Source organism: Apodemus sylvaticus, chromosome 3 (genome assembly GCF_947179515.1).
Source record: "Apodemus sylvaticus chromosome 3, mApoSyl1.1, whole genome shotgun sequence".
NCBI lineage: Eukaryota > Metazoa > Chordata > Mammalia > Rodentia > Muridae > Apodemus > Apodemus sylvaticus.
The window spans coordinates 159,301,641-159,314,306 of record NC_067474.1 but is presented as its reverse complement, the minus strand read 5'-3'; the positions used below and the strand labels follow the sequence as shown (position 1 = coordinate 159,314,306).

Genomic DNA, 12,666 nt, shown 5'->3' with positions numbered 1-12,666 from the left:
CAGACACCACACATATACATATATACTTATACACACACACACACACACACACCTCACACACATACAGGAACATGCAGGTGACAATAAGAGGGAAAAGAAAACAAATTGAGTGTTGTGTATTATGGCTGCGCTGTCCTTGTGCAGTGTGCGTTAGTCAGAAAGGAGGGCATGTCAAACACAGGTTCCAAACAGATCAGAAGAAATTCTGCCTGGCAGTGATTGCTGCTGTAATGCTGAGATATATATGACTTTGGGTAATAGAAATTTATATGTTTTTTCTGTCATATTTTACTTTTGTAATTATAGGGGAAATCCTTATATCTAAATGGTAATTCTTAGCTCATAGTTTTTCATGGATTCTAGAATTATAGCACCCCAGAAAACCATCCTGAGGTTGAAGTCTATGGTTCCCTTTCTTCCCTACCTAGGCCCTGAAAAGCACCCTGGGATTCCCACTGATTCGGTTTGAAGATGCTGTGATCAATCTGGACCCTTTCACTCGGGTGCACCCCTATGAGACCAAGGAGTTCATCATCAATGACATCCTCAAGCACTTCCAGGAGGTGTGTGAGCAGACAGGGAGGTGTGGGGAAGAAAGGGCAGGGTGGAGACAGGGCCCCGCAACTCTGTTTTAGGCATTGGGAATCTATTACTTAGATATCACTATTACGTCACATGCCTTGAGAGTCAGGTCTTACACATGCACACACACACACACACACACACACACACACACACAGACACACACACACAAGATACTCTGAGAATCCCAGGACTGACTTAAGACCCGTTTGTCTTCCTCCTCCTCCGAGGCAGTCCTGGGGGCTTCCCTAGGTTAGTCACAGCTCGTTGTGGTTTAGTTGATGCTTCAGTGACAACACAGAGTACTGTAAACTCTTTATGTGCCGGGCATGGCCTGCTTTCAACAACCACACCACTGTTTAACACCTCAGAGACCTTGACCTTGAGTTGAACTTAGGTTTTTTTTTTTAACCAAATTGGACATTTTCCATTTTTTATTTTTAATCTAGATTGCACAGCCTCAAATATATCCCCTTTAGTGGACCGTCAGATCCACAGCTTTGTTAGTTTCCACAGTCAAAGCTGATCCGTCTTGCTTGCGTTTTCTGCCCTCCTCATTACCTGATGAGCTATTTCCCCACCTGCCTCTACGGTTCATGAGCAGGTGCTCCTGGGATCAGGGATCAGGCAAGCAAAGGCCTGGTGAGAATTTCTTGCTAAGCCTGAGCCCTCCCTCCACACACGCTCCAGCTGAGTATAGACTCTAGAGCCCGCTCCCCCTGCCTCTTGTCTGATTCCTCCTAGCAGAGATCATGGGAAGGGGAGTATGGTGCTTGTTCATAAAACTCCCCAAAGAATCTTTCCAGTCTCGCAGCTGCTCTTATTCTCCTAACTAACCTTGACACATATTTTTAAGTATATTGCAACCAGTCCCTAGAGTGTGTGTCGAGTGAAGTTTATGGGCATCCATGGGAGCACAGGAGGTCATTGGTAGGTGACGAAGACTGAAAATGTCATTGTTGACAGTATTGGAGGTTGAGCTAGATGCCAAACCTTTTCTTGGGGACCCTGGCACTGACATGGCTTTCCTCCCCTTTCTATCCCACAGGAACTCCTCAGCCAGGCAGCTCGGATCCTAGGATCAGTAGACTTCCTCGGCAATCCCATGGGCCTTTTGAATGATGTATCTGAAGGGGTCACTGGACTGATAAAGTATGGAAATGTCGGGGGCCTCATAAGAAATGTTACCCACGGAGTGTCAAATTCTGCCGCCAAGGTAAGGGAATATTGATGAAACCACATGATTAGCCTCAAGAGGCCTCTGTGTCACTGGAGTTTCACTGGCGAGTAACTGGCCTGGAGAAACTGCAGTCACAACCTTGGGTTTCTTTGCTCCAATGGTTTGCCTTCCTTCCACTAAGGAGGTCTGCCAGGCAGGGCCAGTGAGCATGTTCCGCCATGTTTCATTCCTAGCCCAGATCTGCGGCTGGTCTGGATGCTATAGTAGTCTCCTGACTGTGGGTTTTGTGTATCCTTCCCAACACTGACAGTATGAGCTAGATTTTTGTGAACCTGAAATTAAGGGGTTGGGGTATGGCCCACACCATCCTTAGTATAAAGTAAAATCCCTAAACCAAACAGTATGAAATTGGACTGTGCCTTCTCCCTAAGATATACTAATTCCCACAACTTCGTGGAAAGTCTGAACTAAATGAGCTCCAGTAATGTAGTGGCCTTGCAAGCCACATGAAGTCGGCTGTGGGAGGACAATGGGACTGTTTCCTGAGTCTTGCAACCCAGTGACCTCTTGGTTGCCAGGCCTCTTGCTTGGTGGGTGTTTCGATGGTCTACTGTTGGTGTCCAGCAGCTGGTTCTGTGTGTGAAGCTGAGGGCAGTGGAGGTGGCTGAGGGCAGCTGCTGTTCCGTAGCATATGCAGGTTGTCTGAGAGCCCATTGTGTTCCTGGAGAGCCTGACTCCTTCCTGTTCCTCTTTGCTCCTCCATCTGTTCATGCAGGCATTGTCTGCCATTCATGGAGGAGACCTGAGGAAGCCCTTGTGGAAACGTGCTACTCTGTTCTGTGGCCTGACTCCCATGAGGCACAGGCTATACTCCACCATGGACTGCTGGGAGGAAAAGTGGCTCTGGCAGGGTACCCCCATCCCCACCTTTCTACCTCACCCCATGCTGTAGGGCAGGCACGAAGGTGCAGCTGATTAGTTTGTCTGTGTTGTATGTGATCCTGATCATAAGGCAGGTGTGACAGGGCATGAGGGATCTTTTCCCAGAGTGTCACCAGGGAGGACAGTCTCCCTCAGATTAGTGTCTGAGTCTGTACTGCTACTTGGTCAGTGAAAGTGCTCACCTTGTGGGTCAGCACAGAGAAATGATGCTTTTAGAATAAGAGAAAGGAGAAGAAGAAAGAATTTTTCATATTACATCTTGGAAGCTACTCAATTCAGGGCAGGCTCCGAAAGACAGTCCCATGTCTTCAGGAGTCTTCCTTACTCTGCCCTCAGCCCCACACATTATAATGCAGTGCAGCTCAGCTTCTACGTGCTTCATTTAGTCGGCCAATGCCCTACAACACTCTTGTAAACACTCCACTTAAAGCTTTTATTATATCTTCCTGGATATTCTACTTTATATTGTTATTTCTTTTGCATAAGGGACTTTCCAGGGCTTGACTGCAAACTGTGTTCACCATGTGTTTAGTCAGCGTATTTCATGAGTCCATCTTGTCTTCAGTAAATTGAGCAGTATTGGAGTTGTAGGCTGCTACTGAGGGAAATTGCTTTCTAATTTATTTTGATGAAACCTGGATTTGTTACTACAAAATTAAGTCAATATAGCTACAAAATGTAAAGCTCACACTTCACACATGGGTGGGTCTGTCTGCAGACACCAGATCAGATCATCTCTGGTGCTGTCTGAGTGGCTGGGCTAATGCTCTCCATCTTCCTGTAGTTCCGAGGGTTGAAAGCAGACCTTCATTGTTAATTTGCTGAGCTGTTATGTTTGCTTCTCTGCATTCATGAGGGAGTCTAAGGAAGTGCAGATGACACAGGAGTCAAGTCTGGCATGAGGAGAGTATTCAGAGATTCAGAGTTCTAGGGAGGAAGAGGGCAGAAGGTGGCCCTGCTCCTCTGGAGCCACTGTTGGCCACCCAGCTTTGCTGTGGTGTTGAAGTTAGTTTGTTTGTTGTGACTTGGACAAAGCACTGGTAGTTCTGTGGTATGCTTCGTGCCAACAGCGTTAACAGGGGAAGGTGCTGGGTCCGGGCAGAGCATTGCACTGCCATGTGGCACGCTCTTCCTTATAAATGCTTACTGAATGTCTTCAGTCTGTCAGGCCTGCCACAGATGGGCCCTTGCCACTCGCTGCCTTGTTGGAGTTAATCTCTACCTTGCAAATCAGGAAGTGAGGCTTAAAGGGCTTGGAAACATTTTCAAGGTCAAATAACTAAAAAATAGCAGGGCTTGATGTAAGTCCAGCTCACATACCCCCTCCCCCATATCTTCCCTTGTGTGTCTAAGATTCTTTTTCAGGGACTTTAGAGAATATAAAACAGTAACAGCTGCTAGCCTAGCTTCCCACCGGAAGCTTGTCACTAGGCAGAGACATAGGTCTTTTCGCAGCTCAGTCTCCTACTGTCCTATCTCCCTCTCATCTGCAGGCTTGGGGTGGGGTTGATGCCTTCTCCACAGGCAGTCAGAGCTTGGTGCTTGCAAATGTGGCTCTGCTCTGGTGACCTTTGGCTGTCTAGGTAACCCAGTTAGTTAGGTTAGGCATTGTGGGTCCCAGTGGCATCTGTGAAGGGAATGAAGCTCATAGGTATGGAGTGACCCCAGGCAGCAGGCACCTACAGAAGCTTTATCTATCCTGGATCATTCTTTCTTTTGTAAGTTCCATACATTGCTACAGTGTATTTTGATCATATTCATCCACCATTTCCTCTTCCCAACTCCTTCTAGTGGCCCCTACGTTGTCTCCCACCCAACTTCCAGTCCCCGCCTTTGTTCTTTTTTTGGTTATGAATAAACCCAGAGTCCAATTACTATTGCTTATATTTGCATGGGTGTGGAGTCATCCACTGTGGCAGGGATGACTTACCAGCAGACACATCCCCAAAAGAAAGTTGACTCTCTCAGCTATCAACTGGCAGGAAGGAACTCCTTCACCAAGTCCCTCCCTCCCTGACTGACACTTTTACATATGATTGTCAACTCTAAGGTTATGACAGACATTCCTCTGAATATTGAAAAATAAAACAATAGGATAAAGAGTAAACAAGAGAAAACGCCATTGCCAGGAGTGGTGACACACCCTCAAAGCCAGCACTCAGTAGGCTGAGGCAGGGGAATCTTGAGTTTGAGACAAGCAGAGACTCCCAAGTGAGATGCTGTCTAAGCAAAGACTGAGGCCCAGCCTGCTGCTCACAGTGTGATTGTCAAGGGTTTTATCAACTCTGTAGATCAGGAGGGCAGGTAGAGGATGAGGCTGGCCTTGAATGACTCCCACAGAGTCCAGCTAGGACCTCAGATGATGTTTTCTCTTGCATCTTTGCTCCTTATTTTGGGCAGCAATGTGCCACTGAGCCATTTCCCCTCTGCTGGCCCTTTGTCCCAGGAAACCAGATCTGGGACATTGCAGTGATCAGTGGACCTGGACTTTACTATTTCAGAGCTTCTCTGACAGGCCCTGTCCCAGTGCCTGCCTCATCTGCTATGGTCTTGCAGCAGACAGGGCAGCCCAGATGCCTTTTGTTTAGGAACTAGCATTTGTTTGTGTTTGTTTTGCAGGCAGTATATTTATAGGGCTCAGACGAGACTAACGCTCTGTTTATTCAAGGAGAAAGTTAGATCTTCTCACAAAAGAATGTTCTGTGTGGATTCTGAAGTGGAACGGCAATTTATGACTTGTGTCTGTTTTTGTCATTATGTGTGACTGTTTCATTTTATTGTTGAGCTGATTATCCCCATAATAGCTTTTCCATGTACTTATAATCGAGAAATAGGTGGATGACTTCTCGTAAGCATCAGGTTTTACTGTGTTTAAGTTGGCATGGTTTTAAGTTGAGCAAAATTTTCTTCAGACAGTAATCTGCCCCTTAGAGAATGTAGGGTTTTCTGTTTTCAAAAACATTTTGATCTCAAGTCATCTGAAGGATTCCCTTTTCCACTCAAATGAGGTGTGTTCAGGTTGTCACAAGTGGAGAAATGACTCATGTTTGGGATCACAGTTTTTGTTTAATTTTCTTCTAATAACTTTGAGGACTAAATGGGTTCCCTTACTTTGCATTAGGTGTAGTTAGAGGCAGTTTTCTGGTGCTGCCTGACCCATTCTTGCTCAGATGATTCTCAGCCATCTGGGTGCTCAGAAGTGTGTTTGGCACTGGGGAGTGGATTGGTGGCATGGCAATCCCGAGTGACCAAGGTTCCCAAGAATAGCTTAGAGTTCTCTCCTTCAGCTGAGCAGGGAACCCCACAGCCTGGCAGGACGAGAATGACAACCCTTCATTTCCTGGTGTCAGTCAATCAAGTGTGGGGACCTGAAGTTGTCACCTCAGCAGTGATCAGCACACAGTTCGAATGGCTTGACTGCATCACCTAGAAGAACAACTGCATAGTAGAAGGATGGAAGCAGGAAAAATGAAAAGACAAAGACCTGTGTCTCCCCTGGTGCAGTGGCTTTCCTAATACAAATATGGCTGCTAAAAGAAATTTAATATAATTAAGTTTAGTAATAAACCTTCATATTCTTCACATCAGTATCTGATCTTCCCAAAGTGTTGTGCTGAAAGAGTCGAAATGAACTATACTCAATTTTTACAATTTTCTAAGTGACATATAAACTGTTGTTGACCATTGAAGATCAGGATCACTGTGACTGGAAGATTCTACTTTTCTTGAGTTTGTTCACCCTAGGCAACTAGGATGTTTTAAATACTAATATTTTAAGGGTTGGAGAAATGACTCAGCAGTTTAGAGCACTGACTACTTTTGCAGAGGACATGAGTTCAGTTCCCAGCATCCACATGGTATCACAAAACCATCTGTAATTCCAGCTTCAGGGGATCTGATGCCCACATGTGGCCTCTGTGGACACTCATGCATGCATACACAAAATTAAAAATAATCTAAGAAAATAATATTTAACTTCAGCTCAGAGTACCTGAAAGCAGGAAACCTTGTATTTCCCTCCTGTCGGTTGGTAGCAGACTGTTTACGTATTTTCTCCATAGCTTTTCCCTTTCACTCTTTGTGCCCGTAGCTTTAAGACCTCTGTAGACACACCTTATGTCTGAGTCCCACAGGCACACGGCTCACAGTGCTTATCGATTGAGTTTAAAGCCAGGTAGGGAATCCTGGAGACAGTGTAACCTTATAAGTGTGTGCTTAGTCCTGTGAGCCTGCTCAGCAGTTTGCTTCTTGAAGTAAATTAAAACTCCGAGGAGGAGTGGTGATTTGTCCCTAGTCTCTGCTGTTCTTAGTCATTGTTTGTTGATGACATCTGAAGTTAGGGAGAAGTCACCGCCACTACCTTACAGGTGAAGAAGCAGAGACCTAGAAATAACTCCATCAAGATGATCTAACAAAAGCTGGTAGACTTTGAATGTTTGCCTGGGTCCTCTAGCTTCTAGAACTTTGCTAGACATTGTTTCATAAGTCTTCCCTTGTGCTACAGAAATAGGCATGGTTCTGGTCTTGGAGTCTCTCCTGTCAGTGCCCTCTGTGAGCCTTACTAGCAAATTCTCCATTACAGAGTGGTTTCAGACCCAAGAAGTGAATGAAAATGACCTTTCCTCTTAGAGGCTTAGGATTAACCAGGATGTTATTTGTGTCATATTTAAGAAATCGTAAAAAAAAAAGCAAAATGGAGGTAAAAAAATTGGAGCAGAATCTTTGTGGATGAAGAGGCTACAAGAATTGGAGCTTATATCAAGTCATTATATTAAAAAACCTCAACAGTGTTGGGGAAGAAAGACTATGGAAGAAAACAGTACTTCTAGAAGACTAACACACGAGCCTTTTCTTTGCCTTGCCCCATAGTCAAATTGTAGCTTGCTCAGGCCTAGCTTAGCTGGAGCCAAGGCCATCCCAACACAACCCCAGGGGAGACACCGTTCAGTCCAGAAAAGCTGAGGGACACCATATTCACTCCAACAGGCGCGTGGGAAATGTGATGTCTTCTTTCCTTTCCATTCAACTCCAGTGGGGAAGCCCTCCTGAGCATTTCTTTTATTTATTTATTTATTTATTTATTTATTTATTTATTTATTTTTGGTTTTTCGACACAGGGTTTCTCTGTGTAGCCCTGGTTGTCCTAGAGCTCACTCTGTAGACCAGGCTGGCCTCGAACTCAGAAATCCGCCTGCTTCTGCCTCCCAAGTGCTGGGATTAAAGGCGTGCGCCACCACTGCCCGGCCTCCTGTGCATTTCTAAGAAGGTAGTGTCTAATTTAGTGTGAGGAAAGAGGCCATAAGCCAAACATTAGGAAGTTTCTAGAGTCAGGAAAAGGCAGGAAGACCACAAAGATGGCAGTCCTGATCACTCCCCTGTGTGCTGTTCTTCCTGACCTTCTCCTCAGTGTTTTCCCTTTGTCTGTGGTGCCCATCCCACACCTCATGTCCAAGGCTCGGTATTTATAAGGTCCAACCCGAATGCCGCCAAACATGTTTTTTCCCTGCCCTATTTCCCATGGCAGTGAAAGCTTTTGTTACAGCAGCAACTGTGTGATCTCTCTCTCTCTCTCTCTCTCTCTCTCTCTCTCTCCCTCCCTCCCTTCTTTCCTCTCTCCCTCCCTTCCCTCCTGTGTGTGTGTGTGTGTGTGTGTGTGTTGGTGAGGGTTGCAGTAGGGTCTATACAGACTGGGAACAGTCACATGGGAAAGTGCTGTGGGGCCAGAGGGCAAGAACACCCTGCTCTTCCTCAAGGCTGAGTCCTGGGGCCTAAGGCAATGTGAAATGTAGGCGTCTGCTTATTGCTGGCATCCTTGAGTAGACTTCAAGCTGCCCAAGGACAAAGATCTTATCTGACGTTTTTGACCGATATTCCTTGTGACCAGCCATAAATATTTGCTATAGGAAATATGGAAGTGAGCCAGTTGCATCATATGGGGTGTCTGTTATTTGACTCTGCATTTCTGCATTGTGTATGTTCAGCAAAGTTATGAAATAGAACACCAGCCTGCTTTTTATTATCTGTTGTTTAGTTTTAATGTGAAATAAACAGAAACTGTAGAACGGTTGATTTACAAGTTTGTCCCAAACATATCTGAAGCCTACAGCTAACCAAAATAGAAACAGTGCACTCGTGGGCTGCAAGACCCAAAGTTTAAGGCCATCCTGAAAGACGCAGTGAGAGCCTATCCTGGAGACATTGGCATGGAGGATGTGCCCACTCGCCTGCCCCGCTCCCTCAGTGCTCACACAGTGTAGTCCTCAGCAGACACCCATCACATAGGGATCCAGCAGGCCCTGGCTCTGCGCAGCATGGCATGAAGCCTTGGCGGGCTATCAGAAGGAGAAACAAACCTAGCTCCTCTATAGAGTTCCCCTTGACCTATTGAATAAAAGTGTGGGTGGGAAAGAGCTGTTTGCTTTCTTAGTTGGAAATACTTAGGTAAATTAAATTTATGTAATAAAACCTAAGTTTGCAGGATTAAATGTCCAGTGCTTTTCCCAAAGTGAATGTTATGCAGAATGTGCTGTCAAAACCATTGTTTCAGTTCTGTTTTTTTGTTTGGTTTGTGTGTGTGTGTGTGTGTGTGTGTGTGTGTGTGTGTGTGTGATGTTCAAAGCCAGGTATTGTAGCCGGTGGAATGATTTCTTCTTTATTGGTAACTTGGAAACGGACAAGGCTTATGGCAAAGTCTCAAAAGGAGGCACAGAGGTTCTGTGAAGGTTTTATAGGCATTTAACCTTTGTAGCAAGCTCCTGTCACCATCTGATGTTCACACGCTTAGACATTAGAGGTCAAGGATTATCCCCACTTGACGGATGAAAACGTTGAGTCATGATGTAGGTAATTAGCGTCTGGGGGGTCAAATGGAGCTTGCAGAAAAGGACAGGACCCTGGGCTCCTCGCAGCCCCAGGCCATTTCCCACAGCAGTCGCTGCTGCTTCCTCGCAGGAGCTGGGACACTTTCATGTCGAACTCACTGGCTTGCAGCATCCCTGTGGGGCCACCAGGCCACGCTGTCATCTCTGTGCTCTGAGTGGTGCCTCAAATGGGGCAGTTAGTGTTGGGTCAGGCTGCCCACCCCTCTCTGCCCTCTGGGTGGAGCTACCCCAGGGAGCTGGGAGAATATCCTCCAGGAGCTCTCACAGCTTCCCAGACGGCCTCTCTCTCTTCATAGCCATGTTGGGTTGTGAAGGGTGGCCTATAAGATCCCAGGTAAGTACACAAGGCTGCAGTTACACATCCAGAGAGAAACAAAGGCAGGTAGAGTCTGACAGCCCATTTCTAGTGACATTAGTGATTTTGATTCTATGTCCCACAGCCTGAGAAAAGGAAATTTTTAGGCAGCTACAGAATAATTGCCAAGAGAGACCAATCAAATCAAATTAATCAGTGGGCAAGATGAATTGCCAGGCCTCTGAATAAATGATAAAACAGGGGAAATTTGCTGCCTATTTCTCTGTGGATCAATAACAACAACAACAACAACAATAATAACAACAACAACAACAACAATAATAATATAACAACAACAATAATAATAACAACAATAATAATAGTGACTGCTGTCAACTCAGTGTCACACACAGACTCGTGACTTGTGTCAACCTGGAGTCACAGACACAGACTTGAGGTCCAAATGCTGTTATGAAAACAGCATACACGGTGGCAGGCAGACTGGAGCCTCTGTCTTCCCTAAGCGCATGTTGTGTTGCCAAGAGGTCTCAGTCTGCTGGACGTGGGGAGTCAGCCTTTCTCAGATGTAGACTGGAACACAACCTCTGAGGATAGCAGACATGGGAAGGAATACCAAGATTGGCACTGAGCTCTCACAGACCATTGAGGAGAAACCAAGATGGTCAGGATTTGCAGCTGGTCATCCCAGGGCCAGCTCTCAGTTGTAGGCCTTGCGCTTGTGGCTGGGTAGGCAGCTTCTGGCTGCTTGCATCTTGTCTTTTAGAAGGGAAGGGAGTTCTAGATATTTTTTTGGCGTCCCTTTTTACAATTTTTATACTTGTTGTATATGTGAGTGTGTATGATACACGTGGTACCTGTGCATGCATGTGCAAAGGCCAAGGGTTGACCTCAGGTGGCTTTATTCCTCTTTACCTTATTAATTTATTTATTTATTCTTTGAGACCGAGTGTCTCCCTGAGCTTAGAGCTCACGGGCTTAGGCTAGCCTGGCATGTCACTGAACCCCAGGATCTATTCATCCCCCCACCCCACCCCACCCCACCCCTGTACTAGGACTACAGGTCCGCGGTGCCCAGCTCTGAACGCAGGGCCTTCTGTTTGCACAGCAGGCACTCTGCCCACCTCTCCTTTCCCCAGCACCTCGGTTAACATTCTCTCTATGGATTTTATGTATTTCCATGACTGTCTTCCACAACAAAGAAAGGCAAGGATCTAAGTTATGTCCTCTTGTGCTTTTAGGGCTGTGCTGTGTCCAGTGTGGAGAATGTCCCTGGGTTGTTGCTCTGACCCATCTGCTCACCTGTGTCAGGAGGGAGGCAGGGCTGCTTTGAAGAGCCTCACCTAGCTAGTCTTTCAGCAGGACCTCATCCAGCCAGTTAGCCCAGGCCAAGGTGCACTCCCCACAAACGAGCCAAGTCGGAAGCCCTTCCCTAACCAGGCGTAGAGGCCGGCGCTGAGATGAGGCACAGATGAACATTAATAAGCGCATAGTCTTTGGGGCCCAAGTATCCGAGGGGCTCGCTAAGTGTCCACAGTTTATTAACTGTGTCTCGCTATTAACACTTATTGTCGCCAGTCTATTCTAATGTCGGTGTGAAAAGAGAATCTAGTGGAAGAAGCCAGGCCTGTCTTCTTTCGGGTGTGCAGCGAGCCCAGAGAGTGTAAAGGCTGTGTGCTCTGTGGGAATATGGCTCTCTGAACCGCAAGCCTGTGCTGGCCTTCTCTTCCCTCTGGAAGGGTCTCTGTGAGCTGCTGGATAAAGTGCTGGTGCCGGGTGTTACTCCATTGGCTGTAGTCTCCTCTTCTGGCACAGGAGGCTCTGGATTGCTTTCCTATGACTTTGTGGGCGCCAGGAGTTGGGGCAGCAAAGTGGGGTGGGCTGGATACATCTGTGTCCTGGATTTCATGGTTTTGGCCTTTGCCAAGGGCTGTCACTGTCAGGCCACTCCCAGCCGCGGAGTCCTCACTGGAGTCAGTTCATGAAACCTTAACAGTTTGTCTTTTTACCTCAATACAGAACATGCTGCCAAACCAGCCGACCAAATGGTGACTGAATCCTGACCCCTCTCTGGGACAGATGAGCACTGTTCCTACTTGTGCCATTTCTGTCTCTCTGTTCTTGTTTTCATTCAGACCTGCATGCTCCCTCCATCTGGAGACTCTTCACAGCTGAGGTGTTTTGTCAGAGCAAGATTGCAAAGAGTTAACACTTTTGCTTTTTCGCAAAGTTATCTGTGAAGAGTATTAGTTGTTTAATAAAGCGTGCCTGCCCTCCCGATGAACCCGCCAGTGACTCTGCAGCTGGGGTCATTCCAAGTTCATGCGGTGGACTTTTGACTGCCTCTGTGTCTGTGAAAACAGCCGGCAGCTCCTGCGGGGATCATTCATTCAGGCCTGTAACATAAAACTATTGCCAATGGGCACCTGCTGGGCCAGCTTCCCGGGAGGGTGGGGAGAGAAGATACCAAACTCCTCAGGCATCTGTGGAGATAAGAGCCACTGGGGCTCGAGGGGCTCTAATCAGGCTTGCCCAGGACCCACTTCAGGCCAGCAGTGCCACAGAGTGTTAGCCAGCCAGACTGCTTGGGTAGCATGGGAGCTAATAAAGGCTTTGACAGGGGGAAGAACGGGGGGGGGGGGGGGGGCAGAGGAAGAAGGGAGGGTAGGAAGGAGAAGAGGGTTGCAGAAGGAGGAAGAAAGATTCAGAGTACATTCCCCAAATTTCCAGCACATTCTTAATTTCTTAAATCAAGAAAACAGAGTCAG

At 46.7% G+C, this 12,666-nt stretch overlaps 1 protein-coding gene across 1 annotated transcript in view; it reads left to right on the top strand.

Annotated features, from left to right (window-relative positions):
- Positions 1–12,666, top strand: part of Vps13d (vacuolar protein sorting 13 homolog D) — a 223,242-nt gene that overhangs the window by 149,505 nt on the left and 61,071 nt on the right. The window contains 2 exon segments of the mRNA XM_052175887.1: positions 429–563; positions 1,631–1,798. Coding sequence (XP_052031847.1) covers positions 429–563; positions 1,631–1,798 — 303 coding nt within the window.